Source organism: Spermophilus citellus (assembly GCF_964194105.1).
Source record: "Spermophilus citellus genome assembly, chromosome: 12".
Classification (NCBI taxonomy): Eukaryota; Metazoa; Chordata; class Mammalia; order Rodentia; family Sciuridae; genus Spermophilus; species Spermophilus citellus.
This window is the reverse complement of record NC_138198.1, coordinates 81,440,865-81,467,574: the sequence shown is the minus strand read 5'-3', so window position 1 is coordinate 81,467,574 and position 26,710 is coordinate 81,440,865. Positions and strand designations below refer to the sequence as shown.

Genomic DNA, 26,710 nt, shown 5'->3' with positions numbered 1-26,710 from the left:
TTCTTTAACTTGGCTACTTGGAATGTAAAATTACACTTTTGAATCACATTTCTGTTGGTAGTAGTGCTGGTCGAGAGTTGAAAATGATGGTGTTGATGATGGTGACCCCAGCTAATATTTTTTTCTTTGCATTTTTTTATTGATGCATTATACTTACACAGAATAGTGTGTTTCATTGTAGCCTGTTTCACACATACACATAATATATCAGTTTCAATCCTTAGTACTAGTGATAGTTTTTTAATATGTTGTTGTATTTGCTTTCATATTAACTAAGTTAAGCCTTATAAGAAAAGTATGGGACAGATACTTGTATTTTCTCCATTTTATCAATGAGGAAACTGAGGCAGAAGTGCTTTCTTATTATTCTGATAAGTGCGTGTACCTCCATGTTCATTACCAACAATAGTGAAAAGGATAGGTGAATGTATAAACAAAATTTTATATGATTACAAGGGAATATAATCCAATAACCTTAAAAAGGAAGGTAATTCTAACATTTGATACAATATGGATAAACCTTGAGAATATTAGCTTAGTGAAATAAGTCACAAAATGACAAATATTGTGTGATTTTGCTTATGTGAGGTGCCTAGAATAATAGTTAAATTCAGACAGAGAAAGTAGAATGGTGGTTGCTAGGCTCTGGGAGGGAGGGGAGAATGTGAATTGTTGTGGGTATAGAATTTCACTTTTGTAAAATGAAGATGGGTTTCACAACAATGTGAATGTACTTAACATACCAAGCTGTATACTTAAAATTGGTTAAGATGGTAAATTTTATTTATATTTTTCACAGCTACAATATATTTTTTAAACTACCTGAAATTTATTTCAGATAACATTTTGTTAGTAGTTTGAATTCTTTAGAATGAAGTGTCCCATCACCCCCCCAGGGTTCTGTTGATGAATTGCCAGATCTGTTGACCATACTGGTCTTGAACTGAAAGATCTTACGCCAGCATCAGCCTACCGAGTAGCTGGAACTATAAGTTCCCAGCTTCCCTTTAGTTTTATAAGTGATCTTTTATTTACCATTTGATATTTCTCTGCTTTTTGAATCACAAGTCACTAGAGATACTGTTATCTTAGATCCTATTCTTTTGAGTAATTAGTTTAATCTAAATGCACAATTATAAGCGAAAAGAGTAAAGGCATTATGCCCTTTTAATTTACTCTTGAAGTTAGGTTATGTTACTAAATTTTTTTTGTTGTTGAATAAGGATAAGAATTGTTATGCAGCATGAGGTAAATTACTTGAGTATAGAATAATTGTAATCAGTTTTTTGTGCTTATTTAATACAGAAATGACAAAAAATTACCTTAAGAATTTCTGGTGACATAAAAATATTTTTTTAAATAAACTACATATTTTTAAGTAAACTATAAACTATTAAAACAGACTTTTAAGACATTAAGATATATAGTTTATTTTTTTATTTTTTTTAAAGAGAGAGAATTTTAATATTTATTTTTTAGTTTTCGGCTGACACAACATCTTTGTATGTGGTGCTGAGGATCGAATCCCGGCCGAACTGCATGCCAGGCGAGCACGCTACCGCTTGAGCCACATCCCCAGCCCGATATATAGTTTATAAAACACTATTTCCTCTAAACTCTAGAAGTATGATTATTTCAAATATGAAGTTTACATTCTTATTTTTAGAGTATTGGCTATTTGGATTTTTTCCCTGAGTTTGTAATGTTAAAGATATTTCTCTTTTGGGCAGATAGCTTAGAGGTAAGGTGCTTGCCTAATGTATGGAAGTTCCTGGGCTTCATCCCCAGTAGAGTCAAAACAAAAAAAAAGAAAGAAAGAAATTTCTTAGTTCCTTAAATGGTTGTTATATGCTGTGGAAGGAATGATCAGGTTATTAAAATGGATATTTCTTAATAAAATTGCAAACAGATTTTGTACTTTAGCATCTTAATGTTTATAATCAACATTGAATGCTACTCATTATAGATAAGTCCTTTTCACTTTATGTTCACATTATAGCTTTCCAGGGTCATGTTTTAGAATAATTCTTTTGGGAAGAAAGAAAACCTTTTGTTTGTTTTTTGTAAATAGGATGCAGGACAAAAAAGATTTGGAGCAATGTCCTGTAATGTTTGTGGAATGCTTTACACAGCTTCAAATCCAGAAGATGAAACTCAGCATCTGCTTTTCCACAACCAATTTATAAGTGCTGTAAAATATGTGGTAAGTGGAATTTGTGAATTTTAAAATGTTAAAATCAGATAATTGGGTCAGGATCTTAGTGAGATGAATTGCCAAATCGTTGAAAAGTTTCTGATTTTAGGAAATTATTATATAAAGCACATGTTGTATACTGGCTTATTTTAAAACTAAAACAAATATAAAAACCAGGTAATTTATTCTGACTGGTTTCTATCTTGGCATTTTTAATTTATGTTTTTTTTCTAAAAGTTATTGTATCTTTTCTAAGAAATAATATTATTTAACTTGAGTATGTTTCTTTAGAGTTTCCTTTGATTTTAATAATTATTGTTAATAAACCTATTTAATATTCATACAGATTGGTTTAACTTTGTATTTGGGAGCTGATAGTAATATATATCATGTCAAATAGGTAATTTGGGGATTTTCTTTATCTTGTTGTCATAAGAGTTTTTCTTTGATAAATTAAAAGCAAAAAATTCCAGTATATTACAGTTCCACAAAGCAAATATGTTTTGGAATAAATATATCTTAGTGTAAATGTTTTTTTAATGTGAATGCCTTTGAGCCATAAATGGGTATTATTAATGTTTGTTTCTGGAAATAGCAAAATTTTTAGCAGTTTTGAACCATTTCAGATATCTTGTGAAAATAGTAATTTAATACAATTGCTGTTTACCCATATCTGAAATGGAATCTGTTTTTATTTTATACATGTTACCTTCAGTACTGTACACTCACATTAATAAGACCTCCAGGATATCTGAACTGAGATCACCAATTCATTCCATATATGCCTTTATTATAGTTATCAGATGTTAAATTATTTAAATGTCTTTATTGGCCTTAGTTACATTCATATGCTTAACTTTGGTTGAAGGTTTTGTATTCTTTATTTGATTTCTCTAGTTTTTTCTACTGAGAATAGGTGAGGTTTTCCTTTTTTTTTTTTTTTTTTGGTTTCCCTACTGTGGTCATTCCTTGCATTTCTAATTTCATTTTCCTTTTCCGTACACATTCTCCTGTTGCTTCACTAAATAAAATACAGTGTGTGTGTGGATATAAAACATTTGATTTGCCATTTGAAATTTGTACTTTCTCGATTTGACTAATAATATCTTGTATCTTGAAAAGAAAAAAAAATGGTTCTATCAGGTAGCTAAATTATAGAATACTTAAGGGCAAAATTGCCTTTTAGGTTATTTTATATACATGAACCTGGCAGATGTCATTTCTGTTCAGTCTGCATTCTGATGATCACTTAGTTTCCTAAATATTTGTAAAATTATGTTTCAAAGACTTATTCTTCCCTAGGAAAATTCTTAATTTCTGAGGGAACCATAAAGAAATCAACTAGAAAATAGGTCTATACTCTTCCAAGGTGCAAGAAGAAATTAAATCAATTTCTTGATTTGACAAAGTATAGCTATCACCTTCTAAGCAAAATCTGACTCTGTTATAAGGCTACAAAGCACTGTAGACACCTAGGGGTCAGTGTCCCAGTTGACTCCTCCTCTTATCCTCCTTGATGGGACAGAGCTATGGGTTACTTTATTTAATTTTGAAGTAAGCTCAAGAGAAGGAATTGAGTTTAGCAGTTGGTCATTCTTTGCTAACATCAAGATCACTATTCTTACCTTTTGCTGTTTTCAAATGTAGGTATACATAGAATCTGAGTAGGGACTATTTCCAAAGTGTTGTAGAATTCTTTTTATATATTTAGAGAGTCTAAAAGTATCTTAATGATGATCTGTTGTAATCACAGCTCTGTATTTTACGTTGTGACATTAAAACATTTATTGAGCACCTTGTATTATGCTTTATACAGACGTTAAGCACTTGTAAGATGCTGACAAAAACATTTTATCTGTTATGTTTTTTGGTGAAAAGCAAATAAAAAAAAGTCATTTGGTGCCCTAGCTTCAGTTCATGTTAAATGGATAGTGGTCAGGAACTGGAAATCTACTTGAGAGTATTTAAAAAATAGAATAAATTAGAAAAATAGTGTTACTTTTAAAATTTTAATCTTAATATTCTTTAGAAAAAAACACCTTTTCCTTAGGATAAAATGTCCCCCTAGACCAGTAATAATCATATGGCAATTAGGAATGGCTAATATCCTATTTTTATGTTTTTTTTAATATTTATTTTTTAGTTTTAGGTGGACACAATATCTTTATTTTGTTTTTATGTGGTCCTGAGAATTGAACCGAGTGCCTCACACATGCTAGGTGAGCATGCTACCACTTGAGCCACATCCCCAGCCCCTAATATCCCATTTTTAAAAAGTTAAACTATAATATTAAAATTGTGTAGTCTGCTGAGCACAGTGAAGCCCTAGTAAGTTAGACCTTGTCTCAAAATATAAAATAAAAATTTTATGTGGTTTAGTGGTTAAATTTCATGTACCAATAAATAGATAAATAAAGTAGTCATAGAGAAATTGATGCCCACCGAGTATGATTTTGGTTGACTAAAGTATTTGTTTTTTCTTTTCCTTATCTCTTTCTTGTTGGTTTGGGGTTAGGGGAAAATAGGTAGATAGTATCTTGATTCCTTCTTTTCTGTCTGCCTCGTTGACCCCATTTAGGGAAATAATTATTACTTTTTTCTTTTTAAGAGACAGGGTATCTCTATATTGCCCAGGATGGCTGACTCAGTACCAAACTCCTGGGCTGTAGTGATTCCCTTGCCTTAGCCTGCCAAGTAGCTAGGACTATAGGTATGCGATCCTATACCTGGCTTTAAGGAAACTGAATTTTTTTTTTTTTTAACTTAATAAACACTATTTATGAAGTAGCTTCTTCATGCCTCACTGAGAGGCTAAACTTGGGTTTAGACCTAAGAATCACTTAAGTTTCCTTCACAAACTAAGGTATTGTTTCCTAAAGCTGTAATGAGAAAGAAGACTTATTTGTTGTCAGGCCAGGAACCTATCAGGAACTCTTAGAAACTCAGAAGACCCATCTTCACATTCTTGGCTCTGAAATTTTCATTTTATTCTTACAGCATCATTTGTTGTATTGTTATTATTTTTTAAAGATTACTTTTGTGTTTTGAAAGTTTGTTATGTGCATACTCTACTGAAGTAGCAGCTTGATGAAGCAGAGCCCATGATAATCTATTCATCATGCTAAGGTGTGCCTGCCAGTGAGCAGTAAGGGCTCAATAGATACATGCACAATTAAAGAACAAACTTTGTTCTGCCCCGAAATGAGAGTTATGCCTCAGTTGTCTTCTCTGAAAATGAGAGTAAACCAGATAATTTCTGTAGACTTTGCCAACTTGAATATTTGATGATTTCAAATCTTTGGAAATTATACTATAAACATCTTTCTGTGTGGAAGGAACCAATTGTGTATATTTTATAAAAGTTATGCTTACTCTAAATTATTAGTAAAATAGTTCAAATTTGAATTTATTTTGCCAATTAGAGGTTTATTAACTGTTTGCACATGAAATTATATGCCTAATTGATTTTATGTGCTGAAGTAGTTCATGCTTCATTTAGAAAAATAGTCAAAGTAGTTTTAACTTTTTTTCTTATTGAGATGAAAGAAGTTAGCTTGGCTTTATGGCACATGTCTGTAGTTCCAGCTGCTTGCAAGATTGAAGCAGGAGGATCACCTTGGCTTAGGAGTTTAGGACTATGCTGGACAATATAGCAAGACCCTGTCTCCACCCCCCCCCCCCCAATATGTGTGTGTGTGTGTATACACACATCAGAAATATTATTAATTCTCTTATTGTTGTTTTTCTTCAGTTTGCATTTAAGGATTCCTGTATCTATCATGCTAAGTAAAATAAGCCAGTCCCAAAAAAAACAAAGGCCAAATGTTCTCTCTGATACGTGGAAGCTAACCCAAAACAAAGGAGGATGAGGAGGGGAAGAATAGAAGTTCATTGGATTTGACAAAGGGAAGTGAAAGGAAGGGAGAGGGAATGGGTAATAGGAAAGACAGAAGAATAAATTAGACATAACTTTCCTATGTTCATTATGAATGAATACACGACCAGTGTAACTCCATATTATGTACAACCACAAGAATGGGTTCCTAACTAGAGTAAGTCATACTCCATGTGAGTATATGTGTCAAAATACACTCTACTGTTATGTATATCTAAAACAATTTAAAAAATATTTTTAAAAATGTAACTAATGAAAAAGCAAAAAAGAAAGGATTCCCATAATCTACTCCATATATGAAAGTAATGCTTCTGTCACAGAAAACACATCTTTTAGCATTTTAATTTCTCTACTAAAGTTTATTGTTTCCTTTACAGATTTTTAACTTACTCATAGTAACAGTTTGAAACTTCTGTTCTGCTAAGTCTGACTTTGACCTATTTCTGTTTTCTTTCCTCTTGATTTTGGGTCATTATTTCCTGTTTTTTTGTGGTCCCCCTCCCCCATTTTGAATAAACTTTAGTTTTTTTTTGGAATTGTTTTAAATTCACAGCAAAATTCAGCAGAAAGTATAGAGAGTTCCTGTATGTTCCCTGACAACAGTAGCCTCCCCAACTATCAACATTCTCCATTAGAGTGGTGTATTTGTTTTAGTTGATGAATGTGTCAGTGTAGATTGACACATCATTATATCACTCAGAATTTATATTTTATATTAGGCCTCAGTTGGTTTTGTACATTCTTTAGGTTTTGAGAAATGTTTAACGATATATCTGTTATTACAGTATCATAGGGAATAGTTTCACTATTTAAAAAAATCCTCTGTGTTGTACCTCTTCCTCCCTTCGAGTATTAGATAGCTTTTCATCACTGTGACACAATCCCTGAAAAATACAACTTAAAGAAGGAAAGATTTGTTTTGACTGATGATTTCAGAAATTTCAATTCATAGTTATTTGGCTTGAAGTGAGGCAGGACATCTTGGCAGAGGGCTGTGATGATGGAAACCTGTTTACCTCATGACAGTGCAAAGAAGAAGGGACCAGAAACAAGGATTCCCTTCAACCAGGTCCCACTTCCTATAGTTTTCATCACCTTCCAGTAGTCCATTCAAATTATGAATTCATCACTGATGACTTAGAGCCTACTTCATGATCCAGTCATTTCTTAAACGATCCACCTACATGATTGCATTGGGGACCAAACCTTCAACACATAAGCCATTGTTGGGGGACATTCCAGGTCCAAACCATTAATAATCCTTACCTCCTTAACCCCATTAATCTTTTAACTGTGTCTATAGTTTTACCTTTCCCATAATGTCAGATAGTTGAAATCATACAGCCTTTTAAAACTGGTTTCTTGCACTTAGTAGTAATATTCCTTTAAGGTTTCTTTGTGTCTCTGATAATCCATTTTTTAAACATTGCATACTGTTCCATTGTCTGGATGTATGTACTGCAGTTTATCCATTCACCTGCTGAAGGACACCTTGGTTGCTTCCAGGTTTTAACAGTTACAAATAAAGATGCTATACACATCTGTATATAGGATTTTTGGTGTGGACTTCTCCTTTGGGTACATAACCAGGGATCATATGGTAATAATATGTTTCGTTCTGCAAGAAACTGCCTGTCTTCTTAAGAGACTATATCGTTTCATATACCTGCCAGCAGTGAACGAAAGCAGAGCAGTCCTCTTGATCTACATCTTTGTCAGCATTTGCTGTTGAAAGTATTGTGGGTTTTTGTCAGTCTAATATGTGGACAATGGTAACTTACTCTTGTTTTATATTTCCCTAATGATGTGTGATATGGAACATTTTTTTCCACTACTTATTTATCTTCTGTTTTCTTTGGTGAGTTGTCCAGGTCTTTTGCCCGTTTTTTAAGTCAGTTGTTAATTTTCTTTATTGTTAAGCTTTAAGAATTCTTTATGTATTTTATTTTTTTGTTTTTGGTACCAGCAATAGAACCCAGAGGTGCTTAACCATTGAGCCACATCCCCAACCCCTTTTTTATTTTTATTTATTTATTTATTTTAAAGAGAGAGAATTTTTAATATTTATTTTTTAGTTTTCAGCAGACACAACATCTTTATTTGTATGTGGTGCTGAGGATCGAACCCAGCGCCGCTCGCATGCCAGGCAAACACACTACCGCTTGAGTCACATCCCCAGCCCTGTTTTTTTTTTTTAATATTTATTTTTTTAGAAATAGTTGAACACAATACCTTTATGTTATTTATTTTCATGTGGTGCTGAGGATCGAACCCAAGGCCTTATATGTGCTAGACAAGCACTCTACTGCTGAACCACAATCCCAGCGCCGCCACCCCCCCACACCCCCGTTTTTTTAATTTTGAGGCAAGGTCTTGCTAAGTTCCTTAGGTCCTTACTTAGTTTGTTGACCTCAAACTTGCAGTCCTGTCACAACCTTCTGAGTCACTGGGATTATAGATGTGTGCCACTATGTCTAGCTCTTTGTAAATTTTGGATAACATCCTTTATCAGATATGACTTTTGTGAATGGTTTTCCCCAGTCTGTGGCTTTTCTTATCTTTTGGCAATATGCTTTACAGAGCAGAAATTTTAAAATTTTAATGAAGTTCAGTTAATCAATTATTTGTCTCATGAATTGGGCCTTTGGTGGTGTTATCTAAAATGTCATTGCCATCTCAAAGTCATCTAAACCTTTTCTTCTCATATCTTCTAATACTTTTATAGTTCTTTGTTTTACATTTGTATTCATTTTGAGTTAAGTTTTATGAAGGATATAAGATCTATGTTTAACATTTTCTTTGTATGTTTGGTACTGGGAATTGAATCCAGGGCCTTGTGAGGATAGGCAAGTACTCTACCACTGAACTATATACATTCCCAGTCCCATATCTGTGTCTAGATTTTTTTTTTTAACGTACATGTCCAGTTCTAGTGCTTCTTCATTGTATCACCTTTGTTTGCTCCTATATCCAAGATCAGTTCACTATATTTATGTGAATCTATTTCTTAGCTTTCTTGTGTTCATTGAACTGTTTGCTTTTTCTTTTACCTATATCACGCACTGTCTTGATTACTCTATGTTGAGTGTTTATAGAAGTGTCAGTCCTTCAATTATATTCTCCCCCAGTTACTATGTTGGCTGGTCTGGGTCTTCTCCCTCTCCACATAAACTTTATATAATTAGTTTTGTCAATAACCTCAAAATAACATTCTGATATTTTTAAAATCTATCTATTTATTTATTTGAATGAGGGATTGAACACAGCATCACTAGCCCTTTTTTTAAAAAAATGTTTTTTAGTTGTAGACGGACCCAATATCCTTATTTTATTTATTTTTATGTGGTGCTGACGGTCGAACCCAGTGCTTCCTTCACACATGCCAGGCAAGCGCTATATACTAAACTACAACCCTCGGCCCTTTTTATTTTGAGATCGGGTTTTGCTAAGTTGCTTAGGGCCTCCTTAAATAGTTGAGGCTGACTTTGAATTTTCTGTCATCCTGCCTCAGCCTCTCAAGTTGCTGAGGTTGCTTATGTGTGCCACTGTGCCTGGTTCAACTTCCTGAAGACTTGACTGGAATGGCATATGTCATCTGGAAAATACTGAACGTTCCTATCTGTTTTTGTCAGCTTATATGGTACATTGGACATTGTATATGAAAACAATAAAGATTGAAGTAGGTTGCATCCTATACTTACCCACAAGATCTCTTTTTTCTATTAACTATGGTGAGGGGCTGATCTCTTAGATCTAATTATGAATTACACTGGGTCAGAGTTGGGTCAAAACTTTAACTTTGGTTACCTTCTGCTTTTAAATTTCTTGAAGTTGATATCAGATATCTCTTTCCAGTAGACATTGGGGAATTAAGTTTCTTAGGACATGAGATTTCTCTATATCTTTAACCCAACTCACCAAATAATTGTCCCTTGGGAGAGAATTGGTGGGGAATTAACATTTGTGTTTGGAACTCCTTCAGATTTTAGGTTGCCATGTTAGCCTCCTTAATGATCATTAACATTTCAGTTGATTCCTTGTCCCAGCAAGAGACTCTTGTTCTCTGCCTCTTTGTATGTGTATGTTGGGGGGGCAGGTGCTTCAGTCAGGAGCGTACTGATGAGCTAAATACATTTGCTCACTACATCGCAAATGACTTTGAGATGAGAATGATAGCACATAATATATTTAAAAAAATTTTTTTTTAGTTGTTGGTAGACCTTTTATTTATTTATTTATATGTGGTGCTGAGAATTGAACCCAGTGCCTCATACATGCCAGGCAAGTGCGCTACTGCTGAGCCCCAGCCCCAGCTCAAGTAGTTCTGTTTTTTAAGCTTTTAGTTATATCTGAACAAAATACCTTTATTTTATTTATTTATTTTTATGCCATGCTGCGGATTGAACCCAGTACCTCACATGTGCTAGGCAAGTGAGGTACTCAGTCAGCTTTGCGACTGAGCTATAGCCTCAGCCCTCAAAATATTTCTAATATATTGGTAAATTGTTGCTACCAATTGAAAAGTGCTTTATTTATTTATGAATCCTAATAATGAGGTGTTTAGGATTCCTTAATATATGAACATAATAGGAAAGTATCATAATCTCTCCTGTTTGACTTTACATTGTCTGACTCAAGTATATCTTATGAGAAGTATTATTTCTATAATAGATTCAGATATTGTAATTATAGTAGGAGTTCAGTTAACTGACAGAATTGGGTAAGTTAACATCCAACAACATTTAACTTTTTAGTGGACAGTGGGCAGTTATCAGAATACCCATTTAACAGTAGCTTAAATCATAAGCATGGTTATTTTCTTAAGAAATATGGAATAGTGAGGCTGGGGATATAGCTCAGTTGGTAGAGTGCTTGCCTTGTATACACAAGGCCTTGGGTTCAATCCCCAGCAACAGCAACAACAACAACAACAACAACAAAGGTGGGAGGAATCTGGAATGGTGTAGTCTTAGAGTGTTTCCATTTATTAGCTTAACTCAATAGCATGCTCATGAGTGCTGTCTGTTTCTCCCATCCAAGGACTCAACAAGCCAACCCTGCTTAGCCTCCAAGATCAGACAAGATCCAATGCATTTGGGGTGGTATGGCTGTAAACCAATGATGGCTATTTCTAATTCAGCGTTCTCTCATCCTTAGTGTGGTGACTTTCCTGCTTCATAGTTGTTAACGTTATGGACCTTAAAGTTCTGCAGTCCAGATTCAAAGCAACATGGTTGTTAATTTTTTCAGAAAATATTCTTTCTTCAAGTGGCCTTTTCTGTTTATCAGTGAAGGACAGCATTTTCCTAGACACCCCCATATAAAATTTTCTTTGTCTTATTATCTAGAAGTGAATGGTGGTAGTCACAGTCACTAATTTAGTTGCAAGAGAGCTAGGAGAGCAGAAGTCTGGCAAAAATAGATAATATAATGATGATTGGTTTTATGCCAGTGGTTCTCAAGGTAGGAAAACAGGATGTTTATTTGGAGGGCTGTTGTCATTTGCATAGGCAAGGGCCAAAGGTGCTAAACTTCCTGCAGTGTATATGACACTTCCTAAGAAGGAATATCCAACTGAAAATGTCAATAGCAGCCCTGTTGAGAAATTCAGACTTAAGCTAATCATAATTTATTGTTGGAAATGCATATGTTATCACCTAAACAAAATGCAAACAAAAAGGGGAGAGAATGACTGTGGGTTAGACAGAGAACAGTGTTTTCTATATGGTCATTACATTTAGACTTATAACTTAAAGCATTTGTAATTGTATATTAAATGTAATTGATATGGAGAGACTGTTGCTATGAGTATGGAATCCCTTTCTATTTAGCTTTGTTTTTCTCATAAAATCACACCCATAACCATCCTCTGATTTACTGAAAAAAGCTCAAGAAAATAGTATAGGAACTTAGACATTATGAAGCAATGTGAGAATCTGGATACAGAATCAATCTTGTTTTGTTTCTAGTTTTTTTTAATACTTATTTTTTTAGTTTTTAGGTGAATACAGTATCTTTATTTTACATTTATGTGGTGCTGAGGATCAAACCCAGTGCCTCGTGCATGCTAGGTGAACACTCTACCACTGAGCCACAACCCCAGCCCATGTTTCTAATTTTTTAAAACAGAATTTCAGATATTAAAGCATTAGATATTATGGGCTGTGATTGTAGCTCAGTGGCAGAGCGCTTGCCTAGCATGTGTGATGCACTGGGTTCTATCCTCAGCACTGCATAAAAATAAATAAAATAAATGTATAAAAAATACAATAACATTTTCTTTAAAAATAATAAAAATAAAACATTATATAATAATACATTAAGTAGAAAATGAGCTCTAAACTTTTTTCTGAATGAAAGAATTTAATATAAGACAGGTTTTATTACTTCTTTCTTTTGAATTCTTTTCCTCTTAATTGGCAGTGATTAAATGCCAAAGAGTTGTATATCATTGTATGACCTACAAGGAGGAGCATTTAAGTACTTTGTGTGTGTGTGTGTGTGTGTGTGTGTGTGTGTGTGTGTTGGGGGTACCAGGAATTTAACCCAGAGGTGTTTTATTACTGAGCCACATCCCAGCCCTTTTTAGTTTGAGATGGGGTCTTGCTAAGTTGCTGAGGGTGTACTTCACAAGTACTTCTTTTTAAACTTGTTCTTTTAAGGGAATTTATTTTTTGTTGTGGACAAAATTTTCTTTTCACATTCCTTTCCTTTAAAAAGATTTTAATTCAACTGTGTGGGATATAGCTCAGTGGTAGAGCAGTGGCCTAGTTATACAGAAGGCCCTGGGTTTGATCTCTCCAGCACCAAAAATATAAGCATAGAAGAAGAAAATAAAAGCATAGGAAAAGAAAAGCATAGAAGATTTTAATTTAAAGGTGGTTTTCAAGTTTCTGATTCATCAACTCTAGTCTTTTTGAAAAAAATTATAAATAGAGTGAGTGTATTACCTAGAAATGAAAAATTAAACTAGCATTATAAAGTAGAAAATGGAGGGGGGAAAGGCCTCACTCATGTCTCCCTACCCCATTTCCAGTGATTAAGTACTTTTGTTTTTTAGTGTTTCTTAAATAAATAACATTATGTGTATATAGCAAACATATCTCAAGCTACATATTTGTGTGTGTGTGTGTGTGTGTAAAGTCTTTTTTCCTACCAGTGTAAGTTATACTTTATGTTTAGTTCTTTGGGTTGATTTAAAAATATATAAATCACATTTGACTCCTGATTGCTTGCATTTTCTCCTTCTCTAACTATTAATATCTGTCAGTTATAACCAAGTGTTGTGTCATATATATATTATTTAACTTGATATAACTAAAATAATTTTCATTAAGCTCTTGGTTTTATAGAGGTTTCAATCCCTCAAGCTGCTCCAGCCTTTCAAAAACAGATGTTTATTAAATACTTAATTTGCCTCAGGCACTGCTATGTGCTTGGAATATAGTGGTATGTCACATTGAGATTTGGTCCTTTTGAAATGTGTAGTCTCTGTTGCATGTCTCATTTAGATCTGGGTGGTCCAGTCAGATCCCTATTGCTTTATCATCATTGGATCAAAGAAAATTGATCTTAAGATATGATTTATCAAAATAGGTAGTTTTATATTTTATTTTATAAAACCTGTCTTATATTAAATTCTTTCAGAAAAAAAGTTTAGAGCTCATTTTCTATTTAATGTATTATTATACATTGAGGAAGTTCAGTTCTATTCATTTATTTAAAATATTGCAGACACGAGAAGAATATTCCTGAAGTAGATACTGCTTTAATATATCTAAAGATTTAAAGATGCATAAACTCATAAGAAATGAGTCAGATCAGCTGGTGTACCCATGTAATACCAGTGGCCGGACGTTCACACGTTCAAGGCCAGTCTGGGCAAGTTAGCAAAACCTTGGCTTATACTAAAATTAAAAAAAGAAGTTCTGGGGATATAGCTCAGAGGTAGAGAATTTCTGGGTTCAGTTCCGAGTACTGAATTTCTAAAAAGGGAGTTTATTTGCATAAGTGCAAGCAAATAAATGTTGCTGAAGTTTAAACTTTTAAAATCTTGACTTTCAAGGTCTCAAAAAGTCCTAAAAGTAAAAATGGCTGAGGGTGTATTCAGTGCTAAAGTGCCAAACCCCATTACCTGCATGGGGGTTGGAAGAATCAGTTTTTTCTAAAATAAAACAAAAAATTCCAATAAAATTAGTATCATCCGGGTTAAAAAAAAAAACAACTAAAAATCCTATATGTTCTTTGATTGCTAATTCACTTATTTGATAAGTGGGAAAAAAAATACTATGCCATGGGCTTTTGTTTGTCTGAATAGCATCTTTTTAATTATGAAAAAGTAATATAAACAAGTTGTTTGTTTTTAGTAGTGAAGTCATTAAAATTGGGAAACTATAATCTGGAAATATTAGAGTGATAAGAAACATGTCAGATTTGATGGTTAAATTTAGATAACATTGTATTTAGTTATGTTTAAGTAGGCTGATTGATATCGTGACTGTTAAATGAACATGAGTCAATATTTAATACATCTTCATAGTTTTAAAATTCTCAGAAAAAAATTCTTTTATAAATGTAAATAAGTGGATACTAATTTATTGTACATCTAGGGAATGATAGCAGTGTTAATAGGTAACATTGGTTGAGGTGTTCCTGTTTACTAGGGACTGATGCAGTCGTTTTACTTTTACCACACTATTTTAATCCTCTCCCAACAAATCATGAGGTAGTTACAGTTAATTTATAAATGAGGAAATAGCAGAAAGAAGCATAAGTATTTGCCCAAAGTCATGTTGTAACTTAATAGAATTAGCTCTGAATGCCTTGAGTTTTGCTATTTTATTTGAATTTCAGCAAAAATGTCGTGTGTGCAGTATAGTTTAGCTCATAGAAATAAATTGACCCTAGTCCCTTTTAAACTTAAATCCTGACAGATTTGTCCTGTTGAATTTTAATGAGATGAAGATTTGAGTGACATTTGGCATGTTTTGTAATATTATTAAATTTATGATCGGAAATTGAAACCCATGTTGTAACATCATTTTTGTTTAACTCTAGTCATATAACTTTTTTTTTTCCTCTCAGAATCTTCCTTGATTTCCCCCTATTTCTCTCGGGCATTATGACCCACCACATTATGGCTCCTCCCCCATTTTTTTTTAATTGGTGAATTATTGTTGCACATAATAATGGGATTTGTTGATACGTATTCTTACATGCACACAATGTAACAGTATAATTTGGCCAGTATCACTTCCCAGCACTTCCTACCTTCCATTCCTTGATCCCTTTCCTTTTCTTTAAAGTGTATTCTAAGTTTCTTTTAAAAATTAGTATGAATTCCCTTCTTTTAAGCCAAATTGAACTGATCATTGTCTTGTGCATGGCTCATAATTTTCTTTTTTAGTCATTTTGTTCCTACCTGTAGGAACACTTTCTAGTTATATCTGTGCCTTTCAAGCCTGGAAGAAATATTGCCTCTTCTACGAATCTTTTTAAAATAATTCCTAATATGATTTAGAATTTTCTTTCTTAAAATCATTATAAAACTTTGTTTACGTTATTTTGCCTTCTTTGGTAGGTCCCTCCTTCAATTTGACTTTTTTTTTAACTGGTTCTAGGGATTTAATCTAGTTTCTCTTTAATCAAGTCTCTATACACCCAGTTGGAAATTTCTTAATTTTTTTTTGAGAATTAAGAAATATGTTGCATATACATATTGATATGGGTTTAGAAACATTTAAATATAAAAGAGCTTAGCTTGACTGGGGGAAACTTCTTTTCAAACATATCTTATTGCATCTTGCACACATTTATGTGCTATTTAATTCTTTTGTTAGATTTGCAGAATTCTTGAAGTCATTGTGACATAAGAGAATAGAATGTGAGTGGAACTGGGAATGTACCTCAGAAATAGAATGCTGTGTAGCATGCTTGGGGCTCTGGTCTCCAATATTGCAAGAAAAAAAGGAAAAAGAAAAAAGAATGTGAGCTTAAACTAGAAAGATATGGTTCTCTAATGAGCTACTTACTACTTATGACAGCAAACTATTTTTTTTTTTATTTTTAATATTTATTTTTAGTTCTCAGCGGACACAACATCTTTGTTGGTATGTGGTGCTGAGGATCGAACCCGGGCCGCACGCATGCCAGGCGAGCGCGCTACCGCTTGAGCCACATCCTCAGCCCCAGCAAACTATTTTTTTTAAAGGTTTGGATAGATTTTATTTTTTCATTTTTTTGGTTGTTGATGGATCTTTATTATTTATGTATTTGTTTATTTATACATGGTGCTGAGAATCGAACCCAGTGCCTCACACATGCCAGGCAAGTGCTCTACCACTGAGCCACAACCCCAACCCAACAATAGCAAATCTAAACTACTTTCACTGTAATTTTTTTTCTCAATTTGTAAGAAATGAATATAATATCTTATGGGGTAAACATTTTCTAGATTCATAATTTTTTTATTCAGACATATTTTAACTTCTTTCTGTGCTCCAGGATCATAGATAGTTTTCCTAAAAATTATTATTATTCAAAAGATAATATGTAAATTCACAGATCAGTGCAAAAGGATAGTTAAGTAGATTGTTGAAATAATATGGAAAATACCAGAGTATCAAAATGTACAGTATAAATATAGAGCAAAGATATATGATAGAGATTGGAAAAATCAGATTAACATCTGAGTAGAGTCAGAAAGGATAAGTAGAAGTCCCTTGAACTCATAAGGGTATAGAGCAAAGGCATACCAGGCCAAGGGAACTGTTCATAAATGACCTTGTAAGGTCTGAGGGTATCCAAGATTTAAAAACTCAAAGGAAAAAAACTTAGTCACTATAATGATGATGAGAATTGTTATTTATTGGGGGCATATTACTGTGTTAGGTACTGTGCTCAATATAGTATAATGTTTCCTTGATTAGCTATTATGTTGTGGTGATTCTACCATTTTCTAGGTGAGAAAACCAAAATTTAGAGAAGTTATTTGCCCGAGACCACACCTTGAATCAAATCTAGTGCTTTCTGATTTTTAACATCCTTTTACCACTGTGCTGTACTACTTGGATCACATGTGAATTACCCTTGTGGTAGGTGGTTAATATAGTTCCTGAACTAACTGAATTTCTCCATGTATTTGTCTCTTAAAGTCTAATAGTAGTATCTAAAACGGGCAGGGGGAGATGGGGGGATGAATACTGGAGATTGAAATCAGGGGTGTTTTACCACAGAGCTATATCCCCAATCCTTTTAATTTTTAATTTTGAAACCAGGCTTTGCTAAGTTGCCCAGGATGGCCTTGAACTTAATATGTTCCTGCCTCAGCTTCGCAAGTCTCGGATTACAGGTGTGCATTATCATGTGCAGCACATCTAAACTTTTTCAACACTTTTAATGTCAATATGGTCATAATGGCTACAAAAAAACTTTCATCAGTATTAACACAAGATTATTTGCTAAAAATTTTTCAAAACATTCATTTAAAATTAGCTTTTTGAGCTAGTCAAGCATTTTAACATTTTTATCGTACTATTTTTTTAAAGATGGAAAATAGGAAATACAGATAAGCTAAAGGGGTGGGGGAATTTAAACCACTCTACTATAATTCAGATCACTCTGTTTATATTTTTGGTGACTTGAAATATTTGTTAATGAGTATTTACATTCAAAATTGATTTGCCAGGGGCTGGGATTGTGGCTCAGTGGTAGAGTGCTCACCTAGCATGCAAGAAGCACTGGGTTCAATTTTCAGCACCACATAAATGTAGAATAAAAATATTGTGTCCATATAAAACTTTAGAATAAATATTTTTTTAAAAAAATCATTTTGCCAGGCGCAGTGGTATGCCTGTAATCCCAGCAACTTGGAAGGCTGAGGCAGGAGGATTTCAAGTCCAAACTAGCCTCAGCAACTTAGTGAGGCCTAAGCAAGTTAGTGAGACCCTGTCTCACTATAAAAACCGAAAAGGGCTGGGGATGTAGTTTATTGGCTAAGCATGCCTGTTTTAAATCTCCAATACACAAACAAACAAATAAATAAATAAGCAAGCAAGCAAATAAATAAGATTCATTTCAATAGTTATTTCAAACGTTTATAATTTTCATTTTCATTTCATTTCATTTTTAAAAGATATTACAGGTGTGCACGACTATTAAGAAGGCTGCATGTTTGAGGTCAGCCCTGGCAACTTAGTGAGATCCTGTTCTCAAAATAAAAAAGACCTGGGAGTATAGCTGACTGGTAGAGTGCCTCAATACCATAGAAACTTAAAATTCAAAAAAAGTATAATGTTTAACTCTAAAGCCACTTACATATATATTTAAAAATATATATTGTAGTTGTAGATGGACACAATACCTTTATTTTGTTTGTTTATTTTTTAATGAGGTGCTGAGGATTGAACCCAGGTCCTCTCACGTGCAAGGCAAGCGCTCCACCGCTGAACCACAATCCCAGCCTCCCTAAGGCCACTTTTGTGCTCCTCTAGAGAGTCACTACTTTTCCCAGCCCTAGATAACTACTTTACTGATCAGATAATTTTACATGTATTTTTCTTTTCCAAATAAATGGTACCTGAGCACACCTTGGTCTTTGGCAATAGGTGATTTGAATTATTAAAAATAAGTTCAAATTAATCAATCTCTCTGCCCCTGCCCACAGAGTAATGAACCTCCACTACCTTTCACCCATCCACCTTCAACAATTTCAGTTCATGTATGATCTTTTATCTTCCAGCCTTCCCAGTTGTTTTGAAGTAAACCCAGGCATCCTGTTATTATTTTGTTAGTTATATCTTCCTCCCTCTCTCCCTCACTTTCTCTCTTTCTCCCTCTTCTCTCTCTGTCTCTCCCTCCCTCTCACTTTCTCCCCCACCCCGTGTGTGTGTGTGTGTGTGTGTGTGTGTGTGTGTGTGTGTGTCTCTCTCTCTCTCACTGCGTGTGCCTGAAACCACTGAGCCACACCCCCAGCCCAGCTTCACTAAATTGCTGAGGCTGTCTTTGAACTCCTGATCCTCCAGCCTCGGCTTCTCGAGCTGCTGGGATTACAGGCATGCGCCAAGGCATCCGGTTTGTTAGATATTTTTACTTAATGAAGATTATTCTTTTTTTTTAAACAGAGAAGCTTTAGTGAACTTACTCCTTAATATCAAGTATTCCATTGGGGTTAAAAACTTCACTAATATCTCAATTTTTTTATATTGTTTGTTAAAAGTAATATTGAGGGCTGGGGATGTGGCTCAAGTGGTAACGCGCTCTCCTGGCATGCGTGCGGCCTGGGTTCGATCCTCAGCACCACATACAGACAAAGATGCTGTATCCGCCAAATACTGAAAAATAAATATTAAAGTTCTCTCTCTCTCTCCCTCTTTCTCACTCTTTCTTTAAAAAAAAAAAAAAAGTAATATTGAGGGGGCTGGGGATGTGGCTCAAGCGGTAGCGCGCTTGCCTGGTGTGCGTGCGGCCTGGGTTCGATCCTCAGCACCACATACCAACAAAGATGTTGTGTCCGCTGAGAACTAAAAAAAAAATAAATATTAAAAAAAATTCTCTCTCTCTCTCTCTCTCTCTCTCTCTCTCTCTCTCTCCCCCCCCCCTCCCTCCCCCTCCCTCCCTCCCTCCCTCCCTCCCTCCTTTCACTCTTTCTTTAAAAAAAAAAAGTAATATTACATTGGTCAATATGTCCCTTAAGTCATTCCCTACCCTCGGTCTTTCTTAATCTAATCTAAGGGTTTTTCCTTCAGTCACTTTCTTTTATCCTCCCTTGCAATATTTGTTGACTTTGTTTTTTCTTTTAAGTTTGTGTAACTTTTACTTCTGGGTGTTCTTTCAAATATGTAGTTTCAGTCAGCCTTTATGAAGGTGATTGGTAGGAACTTTTAAAATTGAGGTATAGTTTACACACAATTAAATGCACTGATCTTAAGTGTTTGGTTAAATTTTGATAGTTGTATACACCAGTGTATTCACCACCCAGTATATGTTGTTTTCGTTTATGATTTTTAAAGAATTTAACCTTTATTTTATTTATTTGTTTTTATGAGCTGCTGAGAATCAAACACAGTGCCTCACTCATGCTAGGCAAGCAGTTTAGCACTGAACTGCAATCCTAGCTCCATCATTTGTGATCTTTTTTTGATGGAAAAAAGGAGAAATCACTTCTCTTTTGAGGCTCTAAAATTTAGAGTCACTACAACAGGGTGGAAAGAATATCATTATAACATTGATTTCTGTTACAAATACAAATTAGGCTGGACATGGTGGCACATGCCTGTAATCCCAGCAACTCAGGAGGTTGAGATGGCAGGATTGCAAGTTCGAGGCCAGCCTCAGCAACTTAGTGATAACCTTAAGTCACTTAGTGAGAACTTGTCTCAAAAAGTAAAAGATTGGGGATATAGTTCAGTGGTCAGATGCCTTTGGGTTCAAACCCCAGTATACCTCAATCCCCCCCAAAAAGAAAAGAAAGAAATGTAAATTAAGGGGTAGCTGGGTATATAGTTCAAATATAGAGTGCTTGCCTATCATGCTGGATTTGATCTCCAGCACCATAAAAACAAACAATAAACCCTCAACTTCTCATGAGAAATATGAATCAGAAACGTAGAGCTTTTCACTTTTCAGTTGTCAGATGAATGAATTTAGAAAATTTAGGTTTTGGAAATACTGTTAGCAGAGGGATATATGTAACACCTTAAGAGTTAACTTTGAGAGGAGGGAATGTACTTAATTGCATTGGAATTTACATCTTTGCCAAACAGTTGTGGCTGTTCAGTTATTCCTCTAAATTGCATGTATCCTTCCCTACACATTCCACCTGTGCCTCCATTTCAGGCAGCAGACAGACTTCCACTCTTCTGAATTCTCTAAATTCAGGAGAATTATGGTTATTGAGATCAGCAAAGTATTAACTGCAGTTGAGGCACATAAATATCTTGAGTATAGTATTTGACAGACATTAGCCAACTTGGTTCTTTCATCTTTGCTTTGCTCCTGATTTGAATTTAAACATTGGGGATATTTATTGATTGCATTTTGTTATAGTTGCATTATTCTTAGTTTGATGTACCAGAATGGAAGTTAATAAGAGTCATTGACTCTTGTGAACAGTCATCTTTAATGCAACCCTCTGATAACAGCTATTTTATAGAATGCTTAGATTAGAAAACAGAATCAGAGTTCCAGTGATTTACCCAAGGCTATATACATCTAGTAACTAGCAATAGGATCTAACCCTGTTACTCTGAAACTATTAAAAAGTTTTCACTAAAATATGCCATCTTCACAAACATTAAATGAAGCTTAAGCAATAGTAATTCTGCCTCTCACAGTTCCTGCTGCTTTTATTTAGTACATGAAATGAATAGAATCATATTTAAAACATAAAATTATATAAAATTCAGTGTGATAGTTTTCCACATTGAACATGCATATTTTTTTGAGGAAGTTTTATACTAAAATAGTTAAGCAAAGTAATTTGTACAATATTACAGTGTGTAATATTAAGACATGAGAACAGTATTGTTTTTAAAGACAATTCTTAAGAAAATAGTTTATTGAATTGTCTTTAGATATTTTACCTCAGGAAGGATGGCTTTCTTATAATTTGAAGTTTCTTAAATATCTAGGTCTTCATTGAATTTATAGTTTAATTTTTTAAAGTTGCTATTTCTTTTTGTGGAAAATAGGTTCATTTAAAAGTTTTTTCTAAAAGCAACATTGTTAATATAAATGTCTTTTTAAAGAGGTGTTTTTTTATATCTTAAAATCATATCTATATTCAGATCTGTATGATTCCTGTTCCTGAAAGAACATCTGATTATTGTTTCTGCTTCTTTGCAAATCTTGAGCATTTTATCAATCATAAGTAATTTTAATCATCTGATTTTTGCTTTTGGATGTTCTTATTTTGTAAACAAATTCTGGCTTTTAGTATTTTAATCTAAATTGTTACATATATCAAGATTGTTACTAAATTTTTTGTCCCCAACTATGATTCTCCCCCCCCACACAAAAAAAAAACTATTCTAGATTTCATCATTCTTTCAGACTTGCCATAGTATATAAAAACAATTTAGTTGTCTTTTTCTTGGTTTCATTGAGCTTTTGCATTCTTAGAAGAAAACGAATCAGAAAAAAAAGAACATTTTTTAAAAAAAAATAGAAATACAAATTGCTTTTGGAAAGGCCTTTTTATGTAAAGTTGGTGGGGTAAGACAAATGGAACAACTAGTTAAGCTCATTCCTTCTGTACTTATTTTGAACTTCAAAGTTCCTAGTTTAACCTCTGGTTCAGTCCCATCTTACTAGATTTAAGTGGCTTTTGTTTTGTTTTGTTTTTTCATGCAGGTTCTGCTCATTAATCACCACGAGTGTGGATCTGAAGAAGAGTTTATTACCTCTCTTTTTTTGAGTATGTTTAACTTCAGATACACACAACGTAGCCTCTCCTTCCCTATTAGATTCTTAGAAGGTAGTTATATTTTTTTATAGTCTCCTTCTTGTGCCTTTGATAGTTGTGATCAATAAAAATAAAAACTATTCCTTTCATACTGGGCTACTGCATGCAAATCAGTTCACTTAAAACCTCCTGGAGGTCTTTGGCATGCCAGACAAAAAACTAAGAGTGTGTGTTTGTGGAGGTAACCATGTTCCAAAGAAATCTAAGCATTTAATTCTTGTATCAAGAATCTGGGAAAGTCATTCTTTAGGTTCTGGGAGTCACTGACTTTAAGGGGCTTGCTTTTGGTGTGTGATTTTTTAAAATCATTTAAAATGGAATTGATAAATTAGATATTTTTGTGGTAGTAGATAATGTCTCTGAATAATAAACATTAATTAGCATTGTAGCTACTGTATGCTTAACAATAGATGATTTATCATGCTTTATTAAACATTAATGAGCATATAATTGTTGTTTGTAATTTTTTTAGACAAATTGATGTACTTTTCCTTCTGTACATGAATATGATGAATAAAATATGATACATTAAAATTCATCCTTCTTTATACCTAGGGCTGGAAAAAAGAAAGAATTCTGGCTGAATACCCTGATGGCAGGATAATAATGGTTCTTCCTGAAGACCCAAAATATGCCCTGAAAAAGGTAAATTTGGAGTGAAATTTTATACAGAATGGATTAATATCACTTTCCAGCTAAAGTTAAGAGTATAACACATTGGTAGCACAGTACATTTAAACATCAGTTCTGAAAACAATAAATAATAATGTAAAGGATACAGCCAATTTGAAAAATTATGCCAAACTTTGACGTAATCCAAAACATGTGAAATGAATTTCATTTTTTGGTACCAGGGATTGAATCCAAGGGCACTTTACCACTGAGCTACATCCCCAGCCCTTTTTATTTTTTATTTTGAAACAGGATCTTGCTAAGTTGCTGAGGCTGGCCTTGGACTTGCAATCCTTCTGCCTCAGCCTCCTGAGTAGCTGGGATTATAGGCATGCACCACTGTGGCCAGCTGAAATGAATTTTAAGTGAATTGATTATTGTCCAGTGTTATCAATAATTTGAGTGATTAATTAAAGATAGGCTATTTAATTGAGTTAATGAATAATGCCCAGTAAGTTATCTTAAGAATTAGAATTAAAATTCAAAGTTGAGGCCTGGGAAAATAGCCCAGTGGTAGAGCAAATGATTAGTGAGACCTTAGCCTAAATCCCCAGCACCAAAACCAAAAAAGTTGAACCATAGTAATTTACAAAATTTTTAAAAAAATGAAGTTCCATTCTAAGTGTAAATTTCTCTTTCTTTTCTTTTCTTTTCTTTTCTTTTTTTTTTTTTTTTTTTTTTGGTATCAGGGATTGAACTGGAGGCACTTTACCACTGAGCCACATCCCCAGCCCTTTTTTTAAAAAAAATTTATTTTTTGTTTTGAGGCAGAGGCTTGCTAAATCGCTTAGGGCCTCTAAATTGATGAGGCTGGCCTTGAACTTGTGATCCTCCTGCCTCAGCTTCCTGCATTACTGGGATTACAGGTGTGCACCACTGTGCCCAGTTCTAAGTGTAAATTTCTAAGTAAAAGCTTATTGTAGAAGAATATTTAAGAGTAGGGTAATAGTAAAACGGAAATTAAACATGAAGTAATTATATACATATTTTTAATACCTTTATTCTATTTATTTTTATGTGGTGCTGAGGATCGAACTCAGGGCCTTACACGTGCTAGGCAAGCGCTCTACCACTGAGCTGCAGCCCCAGCCCAGGTAATTATATTTTTAAGGATAAAAAAGATACATCCCAATTTATAAATACCATGTAGAAAACTTAAAATTTTCCTCTTTTCTAGTGTTAACCAGGTCTTAGTTCTACGTAGGTCCATACTTTCATTTCAGGGTTGAGTTTACTGTGTTGAGAAATGAACTAAGAGATATTGAAGCCTGTATCTATTTTGTCATATGGAGTATCTAAAAAGTCAGGAACCATAGGATAAACTTACTGTTAAATAGTATGTTGGCCTGGGATGGGATGTATCTCAGTGGGACACTGTTAACTTAGCATTTGATAATTGTTAGGCTTGATCCCCAGCAAGAAAAAAGAATTTATTGCACTTTCAGTGTATCTCTTCATCCCCTGGATGCTTTTTCAGAAATACCTCATAATGTAAGTAATGGGTTTAGGCATTTATTTGAAAAACTTAATTGTATTAGAGTGTGTAAAAAATTTATCTGAAAAAATAAAGAAAATAATTTATTTACTGAATTTTGTTTAACTTCACAATTAGATCTCTCTAAATTTAGGAATACTTTACCTGAAAAAGACATCGAAGGAAAACACCTATTATTTGAAAATGTAGTTAGCATTCTACTTAAGATAAAAATTTATTTTGTGGATTCTGATTTTTCAGATCCCCTGTATATCTAACTGGGCAACCCCAGATAACCAGATAAGCCCCTGCATTGCTTTACAGTATAGACAGTAGCATTTAGAATGATACAAAAACAGGCCCAACCTGTCTTGTATTCAAAACTTTGATGCTTGCACAAAAATATATACTTGTTTTTTTATATAATTGACTAATGAAAAATGTGGAATTTTTGGAATTCTAACTATTATTTAAAAATGCACAGTAGGAATTTTTCTACAATTACCTTATGTGGCAGACATATCTAACTAAGAGTTCTCACATTAAACGCTAATTTCCTTCTCCTCATGGAGAGAAAAAGTGAGGATAGAAGGCACAAGCTCACTAAAAGTCTAAAGTCTGATCATCATATCAATAGGACTCTTGTTTGACGGGAAGTACCACTTAAAAACTACACATCTCACATCTTACTTATGAAATTTCCAAGGAAACATAAAGAAAAAAGGGAAATAAAAAACAAGGACTCCAGAGAAATTTTTTAGTCTGACACTGTAGTTAGAGCAAATAGAAACATAGGCTTAAAAAAAAAAAAAAAAAAAGCTAATTTCCTAATTTTAGTTTCTTAGGGCAAAAAATCTTGATTACGTGCTATTCAGTATATTATTAGTTAATAACCCATAGTAGGTTAAAAGTGAAAATCTATGGAATTGTGAGTAAGTTACCTTTAGGAACTCAGTTGGGAACTGTAGGACTTCAAGGATTAGGAGGATTTGAGTTTTCATCACTAAGTTGTGTTTCATGGTATTCTGTGTGCACAGAGTGCTAATAGTGATCTGTCTTAAGGGTTTTTTTGCATTTAAATCTTAGTGACTCAAATTATTGTTAATTGGACTGAGCATTTGCAATTTTTTTTTCTTTTTTTTAAATCTGAGGAAGGAAATGTGAGCACCTGCAGAGAGGACTACAAAAGCTTGAGCTTACTGTATTTGACCCTGACTAGTTCTAGTAGGAACCCGGAAGATTCCATGTTAACATTTGTGTTCACACCTCTTGTCCTTGATTTTCTAGTTGTCTAATATATCTGACTAGGGATATTATTTCTTCCAAATGTAAAGTGAGGAACTAGAAATCTCTACAGGATGGTGGATTTAAATGAAATAATATTTATGTGTTTTGTTGTTGTTTTGAGACTGGGTCTTCCTAGGTTACCCAGGCTGGCCTTGAACTTAAGATCTTCCTGCCTTAGCCTCAGAACAGTTAAGATTATAGGCATGTACCGTTGTCCTTGATGATGAGATGATATATAAAGTATTTTAAATAATATTTGGCCCATAATTGATTCAATAGGAAGTAAACAAGAAGTTCTTTCATTTGTGTCCATTTTTATTTTACTCATGAGCACTCCCCTGCAATCCAATACTTGGGTTTGAATGCAGAGGAGTTGTATCATTAAATTATATCCCTCTGTCCATCTCTTGTTTCCTTTACTACTGTTGTAGTACTATGGATTGAACCCAGAGGTGCTTTACCACTAAGCTATTTCCTCAGCCCTTTTTATTTTTTGTATTGGGATAGGGTCTTGCTAAGTTACTGAAGCTGGCCTCAAACTTGTGATCCTTCTGCCTCAGCCTCAGGTCATTTGGATTACAAAAGTGTGCACCACTGTGTTTGGCTGTGCTTGATTGTGCTTGGCTAATTCAGACTTGGGAAGAAAAGCGGCTCACTTGCCTGGCTGAAATTCCAGTGATGTTCTATCCAATTCACAAATCCATGATGCTACTAATAGGAAGCCTT

General features: G+C 33.9%; 1 protein-coding gene and 1 pseudogene across 13 annotated transcripts in view; both read left to right on the top strand.

Annotated features, from left to right (window-relative positions):
* Positions 1 to 26,710, top strand: part of LOC308631989 (large ribosomal subunit protein uL23-like) — a 491,218-nt pseudogene that overhangs the window by 152,634 nt on the left and 311,874 nt on the right. The gene's annotated exons all lie outside the window — the stretch shown is intronic.
* The window catches only part of ESCO1 (establishment of sister chromatid cohesion N-acetyltransferase 1), a 107,049-nt gene that overhangs the window by 47,287 nt on the left and 33,052 nt on the right, over positions 1 to 26,710 (top strand). For 7 of the 12 annotated variants that reach the window (XM_081263582.1, XM_081263586.1, XM_081263587.1 and 4 more), the window contains 2 exons: positions 2,072 to 2,203; positions 23,107 to 23,196. In XM_081263582.1, coding sequence (XP_081119708.1) covers positions 2,072 to 2,203; positions 23,107 to 23,196 — 222 coding nt within the window. Of the gene's footprint in view, positions 1 to 2,071; positions 2,204 to 22,439; positions 22,564 to 23,106; positions 23,197 to 24,251; positions 24,318 to 24,626; positions 24,715 to 26,710 lie in introns of those variants that run through there. The other 5 variants (XR_014018406.1, XR_014018408.1, XR_014018407.1 and 2 more) reach the window with 4 other exon arrangements.